The 23,876-nt window shown below is 51.0% G+C and overlaps 2 protein-coding genes across 3 annotated transcripts; both read left to right on the top strand.

The window, feature by feature from the left end:
* The first annotated feature begins 151 nt into the window (after positions 1-151).
* LOC100973737 (membrane primary amine oxidase) lies at positions 152-7,356 on the top strand. Of its 2 annotated transcripts, XM_003813918.5 has the most exons (4): positions 152-2,163; positions 3,675-3,960; positions 4,674-4,803; positions 5,505-7,356. In XM_003813918.5, the coding sequence occupies exons 1-4, from the start codon at positions 564-566 to the stop codon at positions 5,778-5,780; spliced, it is 2,292 nt and encodes a 763-aa protein (XP_003813966.3). In that variant the 5' UTR covers positions 152-563; the 3' UTR covers positions 5,781-7,356. The 2 variants fall into 2 exon arrangements, with proteins under 2 accessions (XP_003813966.3, XP_034797684.2); XM_034941793.4 differs by lacking the exon at positions 4,674-4,803.
* A 9,117-nt stretch (positions 7,357-16,473) lies between these two features.
* LOC100974087 (membrane primary amine oxidase-like) lies at positions 16,474-23,845 on the top strand. The gene is given in 5 exon segments (XM_008966507.5): positions 16,474-17,744; positions 17,746-18,065; positions 21,595-21,880; positions 22,583-22,712; positions 23,289-23,845. Coding segments are annotated over 5 exon segments (2,283 nt in total). The 3' UTR covers positions 23,565-23,845.
* The last annotated feature ends 31 nt before the right edge of the window (positions 23,846-23,876 follow it).

Here is a 23,876-nt window from a genome sequence, read left to right as displayed (position 1 = left end):
GAAATTAGCGCTGGGGGCCAGAGGGCAAGGGGGATAGACCTGGCCAAGGAATGTCATTTGGAAAGCTAAAGGGGCAGGGGGTGGGGGTCTTTGGAAGGAAAACGATAGTTTGAAGTTACAGGAAAACATCTGGCCCTGACTAAGTGGGGGACTGGGGAAGAAGCTGGGCTGAGGTCAGGAGAGGCTGCTCTGCGCAGATCCTGCTCCTTCCCAGTGCTGCATTATCTTGAAATTTTCCTTCCCCTTCCCCCTAGCCCCAGCTCTCCCCAACTCCAACCCTGACCCAGAAAGTAGAGTGATTTGGAGGCTGGAAGACAAAACCATGTAAGGTCTGTGGAAATCACAGCTGTTCAGACCCGCCTCCAACCCCGGCCACCCCGCCCCCTTGCCCTAGCCTTCCTGTGTCCTTCCCACCCTTAGTCCCAGGCATCTGACTATCGGGAACCTCAGCCAGAGTCCGGGAGCCCCCCACCCCGTCCAGGAGCCAACAGAGCCCCCGTCTTGCTGGCGTGAGAATACATTGCTCTCCTTTGGTTGAATCCGCTGTCCCTCTTCATGGGAAAATGAACCAGAAGACAATCCTCGTGCTCCTCATTCTGGCCGTCATCACCATCTTTGCCTTGGTTTGTGTCCTGCTGGTGGGCAGGGGTGGAGATGGGGGTGAACCCAGCCAGCTTCCCCATTGCCCCTCTGTATCTCCCAGTGCCCAGCCTTGGACACACCCTGGCCAGAGCCAGCTGTTTGCAGACCTGAGCCGAGAGGAGCTGACGGCTGTGATGCGCTTTCTGACCCAGCGGCTGGGGCCAGGGCTGGTGGATGCAGCCCAGGCCCGGCCCTCGGACAACTGTGTCTTCTCAGTGGAGTTGCAGCTGCCTCCCAAGGCTGCAGCCCTGGCTCACTTGGACAGGGGGAGCCCCCCACCTGCCCGGGAGGCACTGGCCATCGTCTTCTTTGGCAGGCAACCCCAGCCCAACGTGAGTGAGCTGGTGGTGGGGCCACTGCCTCACCCCTCCTACATGCAGGACGTGACTGTGGAGCGTCATGGAGGCCCCCTGCCCTATCACCGACGCCCTGTGCTGTTCCAAGAGTACCTGGACATAGACCAGATGATCTTCGACAGAGAGCTGCCCCAGGCTTCTGGGCTTCTCCACCACTGTTGCTTCTACCAGCGCCGGGGACGGAACCTGGTGACAATGACGACGGCTCCCCGTGGTCTGCAATCAGGGGACCGGGCCACCTGGTTTGGCCTCTACTACAACATCTCGGGCGCTGGGTTCTTCCCGCACCACGTGGGCTTGGAGCTGCTAGTGAACCACAAGGCCCTGGACCCTGCCCGCTGGACTATCCAGAAGGTGTTCTATCAAGGCCGCTACTACGACAGCCTGGCCCAGCTGGAGGCCCAGTTTGAGGCCGGCCTGGTGAATGTGGTGCTGATCCCAGACAATGGCACAGGTGGGTCCTGGTCCCTGAAGTCCCCTGTGCCCCCGGGTCCAGCTCCCCCTCTGCAGTTCTATCCCCAAGGCCCCCGCTTCAGTGTCCAGGGAAGTCGAGTGGCCTCCTCACTGTGGACTTTCTCCTTTGGCCTCGGAGCATTCAGTGGCCCAAGGATCTTTGACGTTCGCTTCCAAGGAGAAAGACTAGTTTATGAGATAAGCCTCCAAGAGGCCTTGGCCATCTATGGTGGAAATTCCCCAGCAGCAATGACGACCCGCTATGTGGATGGAGGCTTTGGCATGGGCAAGTACACCACGCCCCTGACCCGTGGGGTGGACTGCCCCTACTTGGCCACCTACGTGGACTGGCACTTCCTTTTGGAGTCCCAGGCCCCCAAGACAATACGTGATGCCTTTTGTGTGTTTGAACAGAACCAGGGCCTTCCCCTGCGGCGACACCACTCAGATCTCTACTCGCACTACTTTGGGGGTCTTGCGGAAACGGTGCTGGTCGTCAGATCTATGTCCACCTTGCTCAACTATGACTATGTGTGGGATACGGTCTTCCACCCCAGTGGGGCTATAGAAATCCGATTCTATGCCACGGGCTACATCAGCTCAGCATTCCTCTTTGGTGCTACTGGGAAGTACGGGAACCAGGTTTCAGAGCACACCCTGGGTACGGTCCACACCCACAGCGCCCACTTCAAGGTGGATCTGGATGTAGCAGGTAAGACATTTTGGTGGGGAGAAGGCTTCTGGAAGAAGGACTGAAAAGTTGTTTCCATTTGCTTTGGGTTTTATGTAGATTATCCCAGAAAGGAAGATGTGGATTTTTGTACTTCCCCTTTTGCTGGATGGGAGAGAGTTGGCTGCTGAGTTTTATTTGGATCTTAGCTCACTGGCTGGGTGCAAAGCTGCAGCCTTCCTCCACGTGACCTCATCCAAAGATCTTGGGAAATGGCCGAGCTCAGGGAGGAGGCAGGATTTGGGCTAACAGTGTCCCCATTGCCCTCTTCTCTCCCTTGTACTTATATGGGCTCTGCTGCTGGGAGCAGCCTTCTGTTTGTCAGCTCAGTTCTGTGTCTGGCCTGTGGTGGTGGTGTGTTGGAGGATCTCTTTGCATTCTACCACGTCCCTGGCATGTGCAGGTCAGTCATTCCAGGTCGTACATTTCCTTTGGAGATGGACCCTCCTCCTCCCTGATTTTCCTTCTTTCTCTGGGCACAATTCACTTAAGTGTGAGGGGTCACATGGATCCCGTGGAGCATTCTGGATAGATCCTGGAGTCAGGTCACAGAGAGAGCCAAGGCTACATGATGGCTTGGAGTCTTCATCTTTGTCTTTTCACTGTCTTTCCCCACATTGAGTCAGTCACCAGGTGTTTTTTTTGGTTTTGTTTTGTTTTGTTTTGTTTTGTTTCTGTTTTGCACCTGCAGTATCTCGGCAGGTCACACTGTCATGCCGTGCAGGTGCCAGCCCTCTCTCTGCTGTTTTTGCTCTTGTTGCTCTCAGAGCCAAGAGCCACTCTGCACCCAGAGGGCCTCCCATCCACACCAGCCTGCCCTTTACTCAGCTCTCACTTTCGTCATCACCTGTGGGATCCTGTCTGCAGAACCCCCTCAAAACTCTTTCCTTCACGGTGCGGCTCCACCCTGCCTTGCTGTGCTCTGCACAGCTACACCCAAATACTCCATGTCCCTGGACACGCACTTCACATGTTACAGTCAGGCATCCTCCTGTTTGCTTATGCTTTGTCTCTGCTTAGAATGTCCTTCCATATCATCTCTTCTGGTAATGTCCTTTAAGGCCAGGCTGAAAAGTTGCCCGGAAGGGCCCCCTTTTCCTGCCTGCAACTGTATTCCTGTGATCCGGAAGTTGCCTAGGCCATGTTCCTCTCACAGGACAGGCCAGTCAGTGGTTTGTCTGTCTGCGTGGAAAGCAAGAGGGTAAGGATGATCATTCATCTCTATCCCCAGGGACGAGTACAGTCCTCTCTGCTAATGAATGTTGAAAGAATAAATGAGTGAAATGGAATGAACTCCCTGATGAAATATTTTAATTTATAGGTCAACAGCTTTGGCTAAAGGATTGGAGGTATCCTGGGGAGAGGGAAGAGAAGGAGGGGCACACTCAGTTCTGGGCTGCTCTTTGGCCCCCACTCTGAAGCCAGATGGGGGCAGAGTCCAGAGGGGCCAGGGCAGTTGCCTGACAGGCCCTCCCCCATCCCACCCTGAGCAGGACTGGAGAACTGGGTCTGGGCCGAGGATATGGTCTTTGTCCCCATGGCTGTGCCCTGGAGCCCTGAGCACCAGCTGCAGAGGCTGCAGGTGACCCGGAAGCTGCTAGAGACGGAGGAGCAGGCCGCCTTCCTCGTGGGAAGCGCCACCCCTCGCTACCTGTACCTGGCCAGCAACCACAGCAACAAGTGGGGTCACCCCCGGGGCTACCGCATCCAGATGCTCAGCTTTGCTGGAGAGCCGCTGCCCCAAAACAGCTCCATGGCGAGAGGCTTCAGCTGGGAGAGGTGAGTGGCGGGCAGTCAGAGAGGAGGGGGGCAGTGAGAGTGGGAAAGGAGTGTTGGCGGACACTCAGCTCACACTGTAGGTGAGGGGAGAGCTCTCTCAGGAAGGCTTTTCTTTTCCTTTTTTTTTTTTCTTTTTTTTGAGATGGAGTTTTGCTCTGTTGCCCAGGCCGGAGTGCAGTGGAGCAATCTCACTGCATCCTCCGCCTCCCAGTTTCAAGCGATTCTCCTGCCTCAGCCTCCCCAGTAGCTGGGATTACAGGCGCATGCCACCACACACGGCTAATTTTTGTATTTTTAGTAGAGACAGGGTTTCACCATGTTGGCCAGGCTGGTCTCGAACTCCTGACCTCATGATCCACCCTCCTTGGTCTCCCAAAGTGCTGTGATTACAGGCATGAGCCACAACGCCTGGCCAAAGGTTTTTCTAGTTATCCAAAGAAACCATGATGGGCACATTTTCCCCTTGGAGGCTAAAGCCCAGGAGTGAGAACTCTCTTCTGTTTTGGATGGGAGAGGGGTTGTACTGTTAAATGGCTGGGGATAAACAGGAGGACTTGACCCCCCTTAGGGTGACGTCGGGGATTCTGTAGCGCCGAGTCAGTTGTGTGACTGCAATTGGGGCAGCTGAGCTCTGAGCACTCAGCTCCCTTTCATCATAATCAGGCAGCAGGATGGGGTCAATGGCCATGGAGGCCTGACCAGTGCCTCCCTAGGTACCAGCTGGCTGTGACCCAGCGGAAGGAAGAGGAGCCCAGTAGCAGCAGCGTTTTCAATCAGAATGACCCTTGGGCCCCCACTGTGGATTTCAGTGACTTCATCAACAATGAGACCATTGCTGGAAAGGTCAGCTGGCCGGGGTAGAGGGTAGAGGATGAGCCTTGCTTTCTCTTGGGAGGGTCCCTGAAAACCATCTGCACTTCTCAGGGGTGGTGCTGATTCCTGCCTTCTGCACTTCAGTATATCTGATCATTATCCTTTGAGGGAACCTTCCTGAGCTGGGTGTCCATATGCAGACACTGAGTGAGGCCCTGGGCCTGTCCTTGAGATCTTAGAGCCCTCTTAGTTCCAGTTTCATGGACTGAGTCCTTTCCAGGCTCCAGGACTCAGGAGGGATGGAAGTTACCAGGGAAAATGACATCTCCTGTATCTGAAGCTTCTCCCATTCCTGACTTGATGAATTTCACAATGTTGGCCTGGTTCTGCTTCCCAAGCGCTGGTTCTTTTTCCTCCACCCTTCTTTCCTCAGTTGTGGGGAACTCTTGGAGAGTTAGGGGAAGAGGAGCTGAAGTAGCCTGTGGGTGTCACCCTCTGGGGGTAGATAGGCAATGGGCGATATGATGGGAAATGTCAGAGATGGAGGCTGCAAGCCAGGGACAGGGAAGCAGGTGTTCCTAATATGAAATGGACTACTTATGCTTTGACTTCTATCCAGTAGGAAAAAATGTTTAAAGACTCATGATCCTTGGGCTGGTGAGCTGAATCCCTACCAGGGCATGTCCTCAGCAAAGCCAGACCTCGTGATCCTCTTTCTTCTCCCCTGCTAGGACTTGGTGGCCTGGGTGACAGCTGGTTTTCTGCATATCCCACATGCAGAGGACATTCCTAACACGGTGACTGTGGGGAACGGCGTGGGCTTCTTCCTCCGACCCTACAACTTCTTTGACGAAGACCCCTCCTTCTACTCTGCCGACTCCATCTACTTCCGAGGGGACCAGGATGCTGGGGCCTGCGAGGTCAACCCCCTGGCTTGCCTGCCCCAGGCTGCTGCCTGTGCCCCCGACCTCCCTGCCTTCTCCCACGGGGGCTTCTCTCACAACTAGGCGGTCCTGGGATGGGGCATGTGGCCAAGGGCTCCAGGGCCAGGGTGTGAGGGATGGGGAGCAGCTGGGCACTGGGCCGGCAGCCTGGTTCCCTCTTTCCTGTGCCAGGACTCTCTTTCTTCCACTACCCTCCCTCGCATCCCCCTCTGAGCCAGGAGCCTCCTGACCCTGTGATGCCTGACACAGGGGACACTGAGCCTTGTTGATGCCAGCTGTACTGAGTTCTCATCCACAGAGGCCAGGCATGGCCCAGCCTGGAGCCGTGGCCGAGGGCTTCCCTAGATGGTTCCCTTTGTTGCTGTCTGGCTTTCCCGAATCTTTTTAGGCCACCTCCAAGGACTCTAAAAGGGGGCTATTCCCTGGAGACCCCAGGGTAGGGTTGCCAGTCCTGCAAGTCCACAGCTGAGCTGGAAAGGATGCTTCTGCTCACATTCCCCTCATCCAGGTCCCTTCCTTCTCGTCTTCCTCTCTCTCACCTACTTCCTCCTCCTCCTCCTGTTCCTGCCTTCTCTTCTATCCTGCAATTTCTCCCGAATCCTGAGGGGATGTCCCTATGTCCCAGCCCCTGGTACTCCCCCAGCCCTCAGTTTTCAATCAACTTCCGTCTCCTCTCCAGCCCTATGGAAGTCTCAAGGTCACGGGACCCCTAATCAGAGTGGCCAATCCCTGTGTGTCGTTCCCTTGTGTCTGTTGCTTATTGGGAGTAGGAGTTGCTCCTACCCCTGTCCTGGGGCTGGGTGTGTTTCAGGACAGCTGCTTCTGTGCATTTGTGTCTGCCTGCCTCATGCTCTCTACAGAGGAGGATGGTCATCGTGACAGCAGCAGCTCAAGTTAGCATTTCAAGTGATTTGGGGGTGCAATGATAATGAAGAATGGTCATTTTGTACCAGGGCTCTGTATTCTGCAACAGCCTGTTTGGGAGGCTGGAGTGGAAATGAAGGGTGGGCATCAAAGATGAGAAGCCAAAGCCCCTACAACTCCAGCCACCCAGCCAGGAGGAGGGGCTGTCCAATCACATTCAGGCATGCAAATGAGCTGGGCCCTGGGTGAGGTGGGGGTCTGGCCTAGTGGGGAGGGGCCTGGCCTGGGTGGGGCAGGGCCTGGCCTGGTCCAGGCTTGGGCTCCATTCCCATCACTGCTGTCCCTCCTGAGGTCTGGATTGGGGATGGGGACAAAGAAATAACAAGAGATGAGAAACAACAGAAACTTTTTTCTCTAAAGGACTGGTTAAATCAATTCTGATACAGCCTTACAATACAATAGTATGCAGCTAAAAAATAATTGTATGTCTTTATATACTAATATGTAATAATCTTCAGGTGAAAAAGGCAAGCCACAGAAATGTGTATAGCGCACTTCCCATTTGTGTTTCAGAAAGGAGTAGAATATAAATACATAATTGCTTATGTATGCCTATTCAGAATAAATGGATAACACTGATTACTTTTGGGAGGGGAACCAGTAGGTTGAGGACAGGAGAGGGAAGGGTCTTAACACTTATACCCTTTTGTACATTTTGAATTTTGAACCATGTGACTGTATTACCTATTCAAAATAAACAATAAATGGGCCCAAACAGGAATTGACTTTTTTTTTTTTTACTGACACTTTTTTTTTTGGTGGGGAACAGGTTGGGGGTAGGGTAAAGTGGGTTAAGGAATGGGACCAGGGATGAAATTTTCTCCAGTTCTTGAGATCCAGAGAAGCAGGTGTGGCCTCTAGTAACTCCTTTTGCCTTCTCATGCTTGTACATCTTTGAGGAAATGTTAAACCTCGGTTAATTCCCTGACACACACACACCCCACCCTTTCCCTCTCTCCTGTCTTCTCTCTCTCTCAATGAGGGGCAATGAGAAGCAGTGAGGAGGGGTGACTTCTGCTTGCCAGAAGCCCAGGCCAGGGCAGGAGGTAAAGTGCAGGAAACATTCTGGATGCCACTCAGCTTCTGACCAGAAAAAGACCAGAATATGTTCTGGGAGCTCCAGCATCATGGAAGCTTCTGCTACCTTCTGTTCTGCCCCAAGCCCAAGTTCTGCCGTAGGTCAGTGGAACAATGGATGGGGAGGAATCAATGAGCTGGAGAGAAATTAGGCTCTAAAGAACAGGAAGAAAGCCTTCAGTAAGGAGCAGGGGGCCTTCAATGGCATATTAATTCATAATATGGCCAGGAGTGGAGGCAGGAGTGAAGGAGGACAGGGAGAGATGGAGAGAAGGGCAGACTCAAGACAGAGATGCAGGAGAAAGGGGGATGCTGTGGCCTGCTGGGACACTGATGCAGGCTTCATAATCCCTCTGACCTGAGGACTTGAACTTTCTTTTTTTTTTTAATTTTTAATTTTTGAGATGGAGATTCACTCTTGTCACCCAGGCTGGAGTGCAATGGCATGCTCTCGGCTCACTGCAACCTCCATCTCCCGGGTTCAAGCGATTCTCCTGTCTCAGCCTCCTGAGTAGCTGGGATTACAGGTGCCTGCCACCACGCCCAGCTAATTTTGTATTTTTAGTAGAGACGGGGTTTCACTATGTTGGCCAGGCTGGTCTCGAACTCCTGACCTAAGGTGATCTGCCTGCCTTGGCCTCCCAAAGTGTTGGGATTACAGGTGTGAGCAACTGCACCCGGCCTGAACTTCTCCTTTCAATACATATCCTCTTGTCCCCACCTCCTCACGGCTCTTTCTTATGGCTACTTGCACCATCATCAGTGCTGGGGGAAGGGGAGCAAAGGAATTCAGATATCCACCCCCGCACCCTCACCATCTTGTTCACTGGAATTTAGTTGCCTTGAAACCCATCTCCAGACCAAAGTGTTTGTATGTGTTGTGTGTGTAATTGTATGTCAATTCTCACAAGCTTTTATATGAAAACGTGACTGGTTGTGTCTGCTTCCTTATATCTCAGCATGGTGATGATGCCACCTGCCCCAGGCCCCAGATGAGGGGAGGCAGAATGGACATCTAGATTGTTAGAACATCAGTTCAGCTCGGGTCAGGAGGGCCGCAAGGTGGACCTCCAGCCCCACACCCCAATCCAATCTCTTCCTTAGACCACAGAAGTTGTCTGGAGTCTTGGCTTCAGACTTGTGGTCAATTGTCTAGGAGTGATTACTGGCTGAGGATGTCAGGTTCTGAAGGAACTGGTGCTGCCAAGGCTCAGATCTTCAGGACTTGGGGCCCAGTGGCCTGAGATAAAGGAGTTGGACAAGGGAATCCCTGAGGCTTGGGTCAGAGGGCATGACTAGGACTTCTCCAGGAATGTGAACATGGCAACCCCCTGTGAGGACATGAGGTGTGCCCATTTGCCTCGCCTCTTTTATTTTTTTTATTTTGAGATGGAATTTCACTCTTGTCGCCCAGGCTGGCGTGCAATGGCATGATCTTGGCTCACTGCAACCTCCACTTCCCGGGTTCAAGTGATTCTCCTGCCTTAGCCTCCTGAGTAGCTGGTATTACAGGCACCTGCCACTACGCCCGGCTAATTTTGTAGTTTTAGTAGAGACGGGGTTTCACCATGTTGGCCAGGTTGGTCTCGAACTCCTGACCTCAAGTGATCTGCCTGCCTTGGCCTCTCAAAGTGCTGGGATTACAGGTGTGAGCCACAGCACCCGGCCCCCAGTGACTTCTTAAACACAAAATCAACAGGAGCTCCTGGCCGCCTACTTTCTGGACCTCTCGGTGGTGTTTGACAACACCAACTGTCCTCCCTTCTTGGAACCCTCTCCCATCTTGACTCTCCCACATTGTCCTCTTTTCATCCATATTTGCTCCTTCTCAGTCTTCTCAGGCTCCTTGACTTCTGCTCCCCCTACCTACTCATGGAGCCCCAAGCTCTTGCCTTTTCTAGGGTTCTGTCCTTGGTCCTCCTTTCTCCTCTCTCCAGAAGTCCTCCGTGGGTGATCTCAGCCTTTCTTTCTTTCTTTTTTTCTTTTCTTTTTTCTTTTTCTTTTTTTCCCCCCTTAAGAAAAGGTCTTGCTCTGTCACCCAGGCTGGAGTGCAGTGGTACCACCATGGCTCACTGCAGCCTCAACCTCCCAGACTGAAGCGATCCTCCCACCTCAGCCTCCCGAGCAGCTGGAATTACAGGCGTGTGCCACCATGCCTGGCTAATTTTAAAAAATTTTTTTGTAGGCCAGGCGCGGTGGCTCATGCCTGTAATTCGAGCACTTTGGGAGGCCGAGGCAGGTGGATCACCTGAGGTCAGGAGTTCAAGACCAGCCTGGCCAACGTGATGAAACCCCGTCTCTACTAAAAATACAAAAAATTAGCTGGGCATGGTGGCGGGTGCCTGTAATCCCAGCTACTCCGGAGGCTGAGGCAGGAGAATCGCTTGAACCTGGGAGGTGGAGGTTGCAGTGAGCCGAGATCACATCACTGCACTCCAGCCTAGGCAACAAGAGTGAAACTTTGTCTCAAAAAAAAAATTTTTTTGTAGAGACCATGTCTCGCTCTGTTGCCTGGTCTCAAACTCCTGGGCTCAAGTGATCCTCCCACCTCGGCCTCCCAAAGTGCTGGGATTACAGGTGTAAGCCACCACGCCCAGCCAGCCTTTCTTACTTTAACTGTCAATATTTGTCATTGGCCAAATCTCTTTCTACACATATGTTTTTGGTGTTTTGTTTTGTTTTTGAGACAGGTTCTCACTATATTGCCCAGGCTTGAGTGTAGGGGTGCAATCTTGGCTCACTGCAACCTCCACCCTGTGGGCTCAAGTGATCCTCCCACTTCAGCCTCCCAAGAAGCTGGGACCACAGGCATGCACCACTATACCTGGCTAATTTTTTATATTTTTGGTAGATAGGGTTTTGCCGTGTTGCCCAGGCTGGTCTTGAACTCCTAAGCTCAAGGAATCTGCCCATCTTGGCCTCTCAAAGTGCTAGGATTACAGGTATGAGCCACCACGCCAGCCTATATATATATGTATTTTTTAAGTTATTGTAGAGATGAGGCCTTGCTATGTTGCCCAGAGTGGTCTTGGACTCCTGGGCTCAAGCCATTCTCCTGTCTCTTCCTCACAAATTGCTGGAATTACAGGCATGAGGCACCACACTCAACCAAAATAAATCTTTTCTCTTTCTGTTTTTTCTTTTTTTTAGTGACAAGGTCTTGCTCTGTCACCTAGGCTGAAGTGCAGTGGCACAATCATAGTTTATTGCAGCCTTGAACTCCTGGGCTCAAGCAATCCTCCTGCCTCAGCCTCCCAAGTAGCTAGGATGTGCCTGGCTAATTTTTTTTAAAATTTTTTGTAGAGATCTCTATATTGTCCAAGCTGGTCTTGAACTCCTGGGCTCATGTGATTCTCGACTCTTGGCATCCCAAAATGAAGGGATTACAGGTGTGAGCTGCTGCACCTGGTCAACATTATTTGTCTTTTTTTTTCTTTTGAGACAGAGTCTCGCTCTGTCACCCAGGCTGGAGTGCCGTGGTGTAATCTCAGCTCACTGCAACCTCTGCCTCCCAGGTTCAAGCAATTCTCCTGCCTCAGCCTCCTGAGTAGCTGGGATTACAGGTGCCCACGACCATGCCCAGTTAATTTTTGTATTTTTCATAGAGATGGGGTTTCACCATGTTGGTCAGTCTGTTCTTGAACCTTTGACCTCAAGTGATCTGCCCATCTTGGCCTCCCAAAGTGCTGGGATTACAGGCGTGAGCCACTGTGCCCAGCCCCAACATTAGTTGTCTTAATGGCATGTTCTTAGCCAAGAGCTGGAGGTAACTTCCCCGCTATTGACCATAACTTACCAAAGGACCAGACACAAGTTCCCTGGCTGGGATGGATTGCCTTGTGGCTAGGCCTTGACATTAGATTTTATTTCCTTTATCCTAAAGGTCACACAACTGTTGCAGGACACAGAGGACTAGAGAGACTAGTATGGGTGAGTACAGGAGGATATTTATTAGGTGTGTACCAGCTCAGTGGACTCACAGCTAAAAAGCTGAGCACTGAACAAAGACAGAGTTTAGCTTATACAGGCTAGTACACAGAAACAGGACAAAGGCAGTAAACTATGTAGTGACAAGTCACATAATCTATAGCATAACTGTTGACTTGGCATAACTTGTAAAACAGAAACTTATAAATTTTACTGAATACAAGTGTTGGCAAATATAGTCATAATTAATTATTTAAAGGGGAGACAGCAAAGGAATTTGTTCTTCTTTTAACTTTGCTCGGGGGTGTCTGGAGCCTATTTCTGCAGGCTAGGTCACCATGATCTGTCTATAGCCTTGCCTACAGTAGAAGAAAACTTCTGTTTTTCATTTAACCTTTACTTTTCTTGGAGTGAATACATACAGTATTTATTTTCTTTAAATTTCTGATTCACAACCTGTTTCCAATGACCCTTTCCTGCCTTAGTTACAGTAATTCCATTGTCTGTCTTGACTTCAAGAAGCTTTCTAGTTCTTCATCTCCATGTTACTGCTCATTGATGGGAATATTGGGTGTGAGTTTTACTCTCCAACATTCGGGCGTAAGTATTAAATGTCACTTTTCTTTTTGTTTCTTTTTCTGAGATAGCATCCTCCTCTGTTGCCCAGGCTGAAATGTGATGGCATCATGATCATGCCTTATAGCAGCTAATTCTTTTTTTTTTTTTTAACTTTTTTGTAGAGATGTGGGTCTTGCTATGTTGCCCAGGCTGATCTTGAACTTCTGGGCTCAAGCAATCCTCCCACCTCACCTTCCCAAAGTGCTGGGATTACAGATGTGAGCCACCATGCCCGGTTACCTTCCTTTCTTTCTTTTTTTTTTTTTTTTTGAGACGGAGTCTTGCTCTGTGGCCCAGGCTGGAGTGCAGTGGCATGATCTCGGCTCACTGCAACCTCTGCCTCCCGGGTTCAAGCAATTCTCCTGTCTCAGCCTCCCCAGTAGCTGGGACTACAGGCGCCTGCCACCACACCCAGCTAATTTTTGTATTTTTAGTAGAGACAGGGTTTCACCATATTGGTCAGGCTGGTCTCAAACTCCTGACCTCAGGTGATCCGCCCGCTTCAGCCTCCCAAAGTGCTGGGATTACAGGCATGAGCCACCGTGCCTGGCTTGCTTGCTTGCTTGCTTGCTTGCTTGCTTTCCTTCCTTCCTTCTTTCTTTCTTTCTTTTTCTTGTCTTTCTCTCTCTCTCTTCCTTCCTTCCCTGCCCTTCCCTTTCTTTCCTTCCTTCCTTCCTTTTCTTCCTTCCTTTCCTCCCCCCTTCCCTTTCCTCCCTCCCTCTCTCTCTCCTTCCTTCCTTCCCTCTGTCTCTCCTTTCCTTTCCTTCCTTTCCCTTCCCTTCCCTTTTCCTTCCTTCCTTCCTCCTTCCTTCCTTTCTTTCTCTCTTTCTTTCTTTCTTTCTTCTTTTTCTCTCTTCCTTTCTTTCCTCTTACTTTTTTTCTGAGATAGAGTCTAGCTCTGTCACCCAGGCTGGAGTGTAGTGGCACAATCTTGCCTCACTGCAAACTGCACCTCCCAGGTTCAAGTGATTCTTGTGCCTCAGCCTCCCAAGTAGCTGGGATTACAGACGTGGGCCACCACGCCCAGCTAATTTTTGTATTTTTAGTAGAGACGGGGTTTCACCATGTTGGCCAGGCTGGTCATGAACTCCCAACCTCAGGTGATCCGCCCACCTCAGCCTCCCAAAGTGCTAGGATTACAAGCATGAGCCACCACTCCTGGCCTTTTTTTTTTTTTTAATGTTCAATAACCAGCTCTGTGCCCTCAGCTACTCGGCTGGCAGGAAATTAAACTCCAGGCATGTTTGTTGAGGGTGCTCATCTTTAGGGTTAGGTAAGACTCTGGAATCTGGGACTTTTGGGGACTGTCAGGTAGTCTTCAGTGGACAGTGATCACTGCTGTTAAACTCACTTTCCACTGCCTTGCCAAGTCTTGCCAAGGCGGGGACAGAGGAGGGGCCTAGGCATGAGTTCCCCTCTGAGGCTATCACTTCCCTAAGGCCTTGCTGGGCGGGAGAGTGGGCTCTAGCCATTCTTTCCCTCAATACACACACACGCACACACACACACACAGACACACACACACACTCCCTACTTGTGAATCCCACAAAATTCCCCGAATATCTGCCCTCACTCTGTAGGGGATCTCTCAAAAACCTTCCTCCTTCCCAAGTTGATCCAGGGAGCTGTCATCTGTAATCCAAGAGCTTAGAGAGGCTGCAGTGGGAAGACTGCTTGAGCCCAGGAATTTGAGGCTGCTGTGAGCTATATATGACATCACTGCACTCCATGCACGCTAGCCTGGGTGACAGAGCGAGACCATGTCTCAAAAACAAAACAAAACAAAACAAAAAAACCCAACTTTTTTTAAAACAGTTTTTTTCATGAAGAGCTTCTACAGAGCATAAAAACCAGATCAGCAAGAGAAAATGTGGTTCTTGGTTTCCCTGAGGACAAGAAGGGCTCACATGCCTGGAGGGAGGAGTTGTTATATTGAAATTCCATCCCGCAGGAAAGGGGAACCCTACTTTTCTTACAGACTTGAAATGAGCCCCACTACTTCTACAGCTTTAAATAACAGGAGGCCGGGCTCGGTGGCTACGCCTGTAATCCCAGCACTTTGGGAGGCTGAGGCGGGTGGATCACTTGGGGTCAGGAGTTTGAGACCAGCCTGGCCACATGGTGAAACTCCATCTCTATTAAAAATACAAAATTAGTCAGGTGTGGTGACACGCGTCTGTAATCCCAGCTACTTGGGAGGCTGAGGCAGGAGAATTGCTTGAACCCGAGAGGTGGAGGTTGCAGTGAGCTGAGATTGAGCCACTGCACTCCAGCCTGGACGACAGAGCAAGACTCCATCTAAAATAAAATAAAATAAAACAAAGATACAAAAAGTAGCCGGGTGTGGTGGCATACGCCTGTAATCCCAACTACTCTGCAGGCTGAGGCAGGAAAATTGCTTGAACCTGGGAGACGGAGTTTGTAGTGAGCTGAGATTGCACCATTGCACTCCAGCCTGGGCAACAGAGCAAGACTGTCTCAAAAAAAATAAAGTCAAATAAAAGAACAAGAGGCAGGAAAACCAGGCAAGTTTCCTTATCAAAATACAACCAATGGCATAAACATTTCTGGATAGCCTGACCCTTCTGGTGTTGATTTATCTGGAGGGTCCTGGTCTCTGTGTGGTGCTGCCAGTCAAGAGGAATGATGGATATTGTGAAAAACCCAAGGGCAGAGGGGTCGGGGGTGGAGCTAGAGGGGACTAGGAATCAGGTCGTGTTCAGGAGGTGGGGCAGAGTTAAACTTTGACTTTAAATGACCCACATAGGCCTCCGTCCTCCTGTTCCAAATAAAACAACGCACTCAGGGTCAGGGTCAATGACCTGGTCTAGGTTTCCAGGTGTCTGTCTCACTGTCTTTCTGCAATGACCACCTTGCTGAAAACATGCGCCAGGCGTCTTCATGATCTTACCTCCTCTGCTTACTCCCCTCCTCCCCAACTCCCACCAAATAGGCTGATCCTTGGCTGTTCCCTGCTTGTGCCGAGCTGTTTCAGGTTTCTGTGCCTTTGCTGGAATATCCTTCCTCTTCTCTGCCAGGTGAATGCATCATCTTCAAGGTCGGCTCGAACATCTCTTCCTGAAAAGTCTTCCTAGATGTGTCCAGGTTGGAGAGGATTCTTCCCCAGGTACACGAGGGAAGCACATCCCCCTTCTGGAACCCTCAGTCTCTTCCAGTTCCCCTCAGGACCTGGCTGCCCAAATGACAGTGGCTTTCCACATGTTTGTCACCTGGAAAAGAAGCCGCTCAGCCATTGGCTGTGAAGGACAGAGGTGGCTTCACTCTCCATGTCGGCACCATTTTGGAAAAGGATTTTCAGGCCCGAGATAAGTCCACAGCCAGTTTCCCAGCCCCACCTGACCTCCGCCCTGGCCTATCCCTCAGTCCAGTACAAGGGGAGGCATGAAGGTCTCGGTTATACTCTGGTTCCTGCCCCCACACTCACCCCCACCCCAATGAACCAGGCAGCTTCTAGCTTGTTCTGCACCCTGCACCCTCCCCTACAGTGATTTAGGGCACTTGGGGCCTCCACAAAGCTGACCTGGCTCAGCCTCTCAGCCCCCCAGCTCCCTGCTAGATGCCTTGCTTTCTCATCATTACTCTCAGGCTTCCCTCAGGCTGCTGCTAGGATTCTAGTGGATGGATGGAGGCAGGAGAGAGAGGTGGGAGGCAGAGCCTGGAGGACATCAAAAACTAGAGGAGGGAAGGAGGGAATCTGGCTGTGGAGGTGTGGCCAGGTGATTTTCCCTTGCAGCCTTGCAGCCAGGAGAAAAGTTCCACCTGGAGGGAAAAGATTGGAGAGCCGCAGGACAGTCGGCGCCCCCCACTTCCTCTTGCACCTTGCTAGCTCTTATCTCCAAAACACACCTCTCTGCCTACTTGGTTCATTGACCCTGACCCTGAGTACGTTGTTTGATTTGGAACAGGAGGACAGAGGCTTACGTGGGTCATTTAAAATCAAAGTTTAACTCTGCTCCACCTCCTGAACACGACCTGATTCCTAGTCACCTCTAGCTCCACCCCAGACCCCTCTGCCCTTGGGGTTTTTCACAATATCCATCATTCCTCTTGACCGGCAGCACCACACCAGGACCCTCCAGAGGCTGTGAGAAACATCCTGCACCCAGGTCCTCTCTATCTGTTTATCATTGTCTATTTTGTATTCTGCATTCAGAACCAAGAGCCTGAAGATGACCCAGGAGCTTTAGCTATGGCTGTCTTCATTATTTTGTCCCTGTTTAGTGTTCTGGTGACAGGCATGGGTGAAGGTGGGGCTGGGAGTGAGAAAGGAGGTGAGAGGGAATGTAAGCTGAACCAGCTTCCCCATTGCCCCTCCATATCTCCCAGTGCCCAGCCTTGGACACACCCTGGCCAGAGCCAGCTGTTTGCAGACCTGAGCCGAGAGGAGCTGACGGCTGTGATGCGCTTTCTGACCCAGCAGCTGGGGCCAGGGCTGGTGGATGCAGCCCAGGCCCGGCCCTCGGACAACTGTGTCTTCTCAGTGGAGTTGCAGCTGCCTCCCAAGGCTGCAGCCCTGGCTCACTTGGACAGGGGGAGCCCCCCACCTGCCCGGGAGGCACTGGCCATCGTCTTCTTTGGCAGGCAACCCCAGCCCAACGTGAGTGAGCTGGTGGTGGGGCCACTGCCTCACCCCTCCTACATGCGGGACGTGACTGTGGAGCGTCATGGAGGCCCCCTGCCCTATCACCGACGCCCCATGTTGTTCCAAGAGTACATGGACATAGACCAGATGATCTTCGACAGAGAGCTGCCCCAGGCTTCTGGGCTTCTCCACCACTGTTGCTTCTACCAGCGCCGGGGACGGAACCTGGTGACAATGACGACGGCTCCCCGTAGTCTGCAATCAGGGGACCGGGCCACCTGGTTTGGCCTCTACTACAACATCTCGGGCGCTGGGTTCTTCCCGCACCACGTGGGCTTGGAGCTGCTAGTGAACCACAAGGCCCTGGACCCTGCCCGCTGGACTATCCAGAAGGTGTTCTATCAAGGCCGCTACTACGACAGCCTGGCCCAGCTGGAGGCCCAGTTTGAGGCCGGCCTGGTGAATGTGGTGCTGATCCCAGACAATGGCACAGGTGGGTCCTGGTCCCTGAAGTCCCCTGTGCCCCCGGGTCCAGCTCCCCCTCTGCAGTTCTATCCCCAAGGCCCCCGCTTCAGTGTCCAGGGAAGTCGGGTGGCCTCCTCACTGTGGACTTTCTCCTTTGGCCTCGGAGCATTCAGTGGCCCAAGGATCTTTGACGTTCGCTTCCAAGGGGAGAGGGTGGCCTATGAAGTCAGTGTCCAGGCGGCCTTGGCCATCTATGGAGGCAATTCTCCTTCTGCTCTACGAAGCCGGTACATAGATAGTGGCTTTGGCTTGGGCCACTTCTCCACGCCCCTGACCCATGGGGTGGACTGCCCCTACCTGGCCACCTACGTGGACTGGCACTTCCTTTTTGAGTCCCAGGCCGCCAAGACAATACGCCTTTTGTATATTTGAACAGAACCAGGGCCTCCCCCTGCGGCGACACCACTCAGATTTCTACTCCCACTACTTTGGGGGCCTTGCGGAAACGGTGCTGGTCGTCAGATCTGTGTCTACTATGCTCAACTATGACTATGTGTGGGATATGGTCTTCCACCCTAATGGGGCCATAGAAATCAGACTCCACACCACCGGCTACATCAGCTCAGCATTCCCCTTTGGTGCTGCCCAGAGGTATGGAAACAAAGTTTCAGAGCACACCCTGGGCACGGTCCACACCCACAGTGCCCACTTCAAGGTGGACCTGGATGTAGCAGGTAAGGCATCCTGGCAGAGGCAAAGGTGCTGGAGGGGTGAGCTGAAGTCTCCATGCCTAGCTTTAAAAGTTTTCGTTGGGCTAGGAGCAGTAGCTTATGCCTGTAAGCCCAACACTTTGGGAGTCTGAGGGGGGTGGATCACTTGAGGTCAGGAGTTCAAAACCAGCCTGGCCAACATGGCGAAATCCTGTCTGTACTAAAAATACAAAAATTAGCTGGGCATGTGTATGCTGTAATCCTAGCTACTCGGGAGGCTGAGGCAGGAGAATCACTTGAATCTGGGAGTCAGAGGTTGCAGTGAGCTGAGATTGAGCCACTGCACTCCATTCTGCGTGACAGAACCAGACTTTGTCTCAAAAAAAAAAAAAAGTATTCCATGCTTTAAAAAATTACCTCTGTGATTATAGAATTTATTATATTGTATACTATGTATAAATATGATATATTGATATAAGTATTTAGATTTCTATATTCAAATGTTATCATAATGTACCTACGTTTTGCCACTTCTGTTTTTTCATATAACAACATTATTCAAGCAAGCAACAAAAATGTATGAATGCACACTTGTGCCAAGCACCCAACTATGCAATTTAACAAAAGAAACAACATTGTTGCTCTCAGATGGTTTACATTCTTTTTTTCTTACCTTTTCTTTTTTCTTTTTTGAGACAGGGTCTCACTCTATCACCCAGGCTGGAATGAGGTAGTGTGATAATAGCTCACTGCAATCTCCAACTCCTGGGCTCATGTGGTCCTCTCACCTCGATCTCCCAAAATGCTGGGATTACAGGTGTGAACCACCATGCTCAGCCCTTATCATTTTTTAGTGGTGAGAACACTTAAAATCTACTCTTAGCAGTTTTCAAGAATATATAACATATTAACTATAGTCACCATGTTGTACAATAGATCTCTTTGGGGTTTTTTTTGTTGTTTGAAACAGGGTCTTACTCTGTCACCCAGGCTGGAGTGCAATGGTGTGATTACAGCTCACTGCAGCCTCAACTTACTGGGCTCAAGCAATCCTCCCACTTCAGCCTCCTGAGTCACTGGGACTATGGGCACATGCCACCATGCTCAGCTAATTTAAAATTTTTTTTATAGAGATGGGGATCTCGCTATGTTTCCCAGGCTGGTCTTGAACTCCTGGGCTCAAGCGATCCTCCCTCCTCAGCCTCCCAAAGTGCTGGGATTACAGGCATGAGCCACCATGCCCAGTCCAATAGATCTCTTGAACTTCTGAAATTTTTTATTCATTGAGCTACATCTTCCCAACTCCACCCTCCTTAAGGCCCTGATAACCACCATTCTATTTCCTACTGCTATGAGTTCAACTTTTTTTAGATTCCACATATAAGTGAGATCATATAGTATTGTCCTGCTGTATCTGACTTATTTAATTAACATAATGTCCCCTAGGTTCATCCATGTTGTTGCAAGGAGACTTTCTTCTTTTAAGGCTGAATAGTATTTCCTTATGTATATATAGGACATTTTCTTTATCCTTAAAATGTTTTCCTTATTCCTTATACATTTATTAATTGGAATTTTCCATAAGGAAGAGTTGTCCTTCCTTTTTATTTCTGTTTTCAATTATTTATTCAAATTGTATAGACTCATGGTTTTTTATTGTACTCTAAGGGTTATAACCCAGTACTTCATTTATTTTGTTCCTTACATTTTTCCAACTTTGGCTATTGGGAGATCCTTCAGATTAGTTCCTATGTCCTTTTCACATACCTCCACACATTTTTGAGCACTTCTTTACTTTCTGGCACCCAAAAATGTTTCAATTTCATCTGGCATTTTCCCTGCTTCTACCCTGGAATCAACCTTGTCTCCAGGGAGATCAAGTTCACTTTATTGGAGAATGGTATTTAGAAACCAATATCTGGGCACCAAGTGTGCTCATTATTACTGGGATGTCATTGCTTTTAGGCCCTCTCAGCGGACTTAGCTAGAAAATTTAAGCATATATTCCAACCAACCCATACACACACATCTATCTTTATCTCTGTTATTAAATGATGACAACTTTTAAAACACTTGGAACAGTGCCTGACACATAGTGGGCCCTTGAGAAATACTAGGTATTGTTGTGATTAGCCACAGGAGCCTACTTGTGCACGTGGACCATAAAGAACTCTTAGTCTCTGGCCGGGCACAGTGGCTCATGCCTGTAATCCCAGCAGTCTGGGAGACTGAGGCGGGTGGATCTTCTGAGGTCAGGAGATCGAGACCAGCCTGGCCAACATGGTGAAACCCCGTCTCTATTAAAAATACAAAAATTAGCTGGACATGCTGGTGTGCACCTGTAATCCCAGCTACTTGGAGGTTGAGGCAAAATAATCACTTGAACCTGGGAGGCAGAGGTTGCAGTGAGCCAAGATCATGCGACTGTACTCCAGCCTGGGCAATGAGAGCGAAACTCTGTCTCAAAAAAAACAAAAAAACAACAAAAAAAAACTCTTAGTCTGCAATTGTCACCTAAGGGTGGAAACACTGGGATATGGAGTAGGGGCAGTGAATCTACAAGAGGAAACTAAGGGTTTGCTGAATCAGTCTCTCCTCTCTCCTGGTCTTTGGAAGGTGCAGAGGGAGCTACCAGCATGTTTTGATTTATTGCTCCTTGTCTCAGATCACTTAACTTGACTCCTAATATGGGACCTAGTTAGACTCAAATAAAATCATTCAGACTCCAAAAGTTCAGGAAACAGATTGTGTCTTAAGCCCCGCTCCCTGCTCCCTGCCAAATTTCAAACTGCGAAAGGTATCTCCAAGCCCCAGCAGCATCGGGCCCAGTATTGGTTTTCCTTCCCCTCGGTCCCCATGTCTGCTGTTCTGTTGTGGTGTCTCTCTGTGCTGTCTTCCTCTATGTGCTGATGTGTGGGCAGTGTAAGGCCAGACTAAGACCCAGGTCCCCAGCACTGCCATGAGATTAACCGTGTGTCCTTGCTGACCAACCAGGGTACATTATTGAATGCTCTAAGACTCAGTTGTCCCATCTGTAAGATGGAGACAATGATAGTTCCTCCTTTTTGAGATTGTTGTAGAAGTGAAAGCATGAATACACAGAAGGCACTCGGCATGCTCCCTACACAGCTCCTTCAGGTTCAGTCAATGTGAGGCTTATTTTCATGATAAGGCAGTCCTGGCAATGCCACAGGGCTTCACATGTGAGGGGAAGTCTTCAGGTCAGAGGGAGTGCCACCTGCCTATTGCCCACAGGATTGTTCCAACCTCAGGCAAACACCCTCCCATGCAGCCCCTCAGAGGGAGGACATTGGTGGAGGCCCAGTCGCAAGGCATCTGGGATTATTACCAGAGAAGACAGCAGGGAGAAAGCCCTCCTTCGAATCCCTGGACTGGGACTATCTTGGGGAGAGGGAAGAGAAGCAGGGGCACACTCAGTTCTGGGCTGCTCTTTGGCCCCCACTCTGCCCCCACTCTGAAGCCAGGTGGGGGCAGAGTCCAGAGGGGCCAGGGCAATTGCATGATAGGCCCTCCCCGATCCCACCCTGAGCAGGACTAGAGAACTGGGTCTGGGCCGAGGATATGGCCTTTGTCCCCATGGCTGTGCCCTGGAGCCCTGAGCACCAGATGCAGAGGATGGAGGTGACCCGGAAGCTGCTGGAGACGGAGGAGCAAGCCACCTTCCCCATGGGAGGCGCCACCCCTCGCTACCTGTACCTGGCCAGCAACCACAGCAACAAGTGGGGTCACCCCCGGGGCTACCGCATCCAGGTGCGCAGCTTTTCTGGGGAGCCACTGCCCCAGAACAGCTCCGTGGAAAGAGGCTTCAGCTGGGGGAGGTGAGTGGTCGGCGGTCAGGAGGGAGTGGGGCAAGTAGAATGTATGAAGGGCTCCACACTGCTCCACCTCCCACAGGTACACACAAACACACACACACATTCCTGTGGCCGCAATCTGTAGGCACTCAAAACAAAGCCTAATGGGTGGGTGGAGGAATGCTGAGATATGAGGCATTGAAGAAAATCTAGGAAAATGTTAATGGTAGACGCTAGACTTGAGTATGTGGATGTTCACTATACAATTCTTCCAATTTTTCTGTATGTTTAAAATGTTCACATTAAAGGTTGGAGGAAAAAAACAGTGAGATGGGAACACAGATCGGAGGGAGGATTCCCTGAAATCTAGGTATTTGAGATACTGAACTTGACCTAGGATGGGAAACAGGCCATGTCCATATGTATGGTTCCAAGGCCCAGGCTCAACATCATGCTCTGATCCAGATGGATGGATGAGCAACATTTCTACCTGAAGCCTGGTGGGCCAGTTGATGTTTAAGGTACAGGACAGTGGACAAGTGGGGGAAGTCTGCAGAGGAGAGAGAGAGAGACAGAGACAGGCAAGGAGAACTGGACAAAGAATGATACAGAGGCTCAATACTCCAAGACTTTGGGGCTCATTTCCCCCTAGTGTTCACTCTTCAGTGCAGCTTCAGGCAGTGGGACAGTTGACGAACTTGTATGTCTAATAAAAAACTCCTGTAGGTACCAGCTGGCGGTAACCCAGCGGAAGGAGGAGGAACCTAGTAGCACCAGCATCTACAATTTGAATGACCCTTGGACACCCACTGTGGACTTCACTGACTTCATCAACAATGAGACCATTGCAGGGCAGGTTAGTTGCACGGAGGGGTGAGCAGGCAGCTGGGGAGGAGGGGAGGAGTCAGGGGGACAAGATGAGTCACTTCACTGCCTCAGAAGCGGGATTCCTCAGAGATCTTCAGAAACCACTAACAATGAAACTTTGGCCGGGTGCAGTGGCTCATGCCTATAATCCCAGCACTTTAGAAGGCTGAGGCAGGTGGATATCTTGAGCTCAGGAGTTCGAGACCAGCCTGGGCAACATGGTGAAACTCCATCTCTACTAAAAATACAAAAATGAGCAGAGTGTGGTGGCGCGTGCCTGTAATTCCAGCTATTCGGGTGCCTGATGCTTGAACCCAGGAGGTGGTGATTGCAATGAGTCGAGATCACACCACTGCACTCTATCCTAGGTGACAGAGCGAGACTCTGTCTCAAAAAAAAAAAAAAAAGAAAGAAAGAAAGAAACTTTGTGATTTCAGATTTTTCCTGAGAAACTAAGAACATACAGGTGGGTGAGCTGACTCCCTATCTGCAAGGTCACTGTGGGAGGCAGGGCATGTCCTCAGCAAAGCCAGACCTCGTGATCCTCTTTCTTCTCCCCTGCTAGGACTTGGTGGCCTGGGTGACAGCTGGTTTTCTGCATATCCCACATGCAGAGGACATTCCTAACACGGTGACTGTGGGGAACGGCGTGGGCTTCTTCCTCCGACCCTACAACTTCTTTGACGAAGACCCCTCCTTCTACTCTGCCGACTCCATCTACTTCCGAGGGGACCAGGATGCTGGGGCCTGCGAGGTCAACCCCCTGGCTTGCCTGCCCCAGGCTGCTGCCTGTGCCCCCGACCTCCCTGCCTTCTCCCACGGGGGCTTCTCTCACAACTAGGCGGTCCTGGGATGGGGCATGTGGCCAAGGGCTCCAGGGCCAGGGTGTGAGGGATGGGGAGCAGCTGGGCACTGGGCCGGCAGCCTGGTTCCCTCTTCCCTGTGCCAGGACTCTCTTCCCTCCACTGCCCTCCTTCGCATCCCCCTCTGAGCCAGGAGCCTCCTGACCCTGTGATGCCTGACACAGAGGACAGTCAGCTTTGTTGATGCCCCCTGTGCTGAGTTCCCATCCAGAGAGGTGAGGCATGGCCCAGCCTGGAGCCTGGAGCCGTGGCTAAGCATTTCCCCAGACCACTCCTGGTTTTCTTAACAG

Source organism: Pan paniscus, chromosome 19 (assembly GCF_029289425.2).
Source record: "Pan paniscus chromosome 19, NHGRI_mPanPan1-v2.0_pri, whole genome shotgun sequence".
NCBI classification, from domain to species: Eukaryota; Metazoa; Chordata; class Mammalia; order Primates; family Hominidae; genus Pan; species Pan paniscus.
Note: the sequence above shows the minus strand (reverse complement) of the source record. Positions and strands in the feature narration are given on the sequence as shown.

Bases quoted from the DNA above. Each gene is read 5' to 3' on its own strand.
- LOC100973737 (XM_003813918.5), top strand. From the start codon at position 564: ATGAACCAGAAGACAATCCTCGTGCTCCTCATTCTGGCCGTCATCACC. The intron at 3,961-4,673 runs GTGAGTGGCGGG...GTGCCTCCCTAG, and splicing joins AGAGGCTTCAGCTGGGAGAG to GTACCAGCTGGCTGTGACCC. The intron at 4,804-5,504 runs GTCAGCTGGCCG...CTCCCCTGCTAG, and splicing joins ATGAGACCATTGCTGGAAAG to GACTTGGTGGCCTGGGTGAC.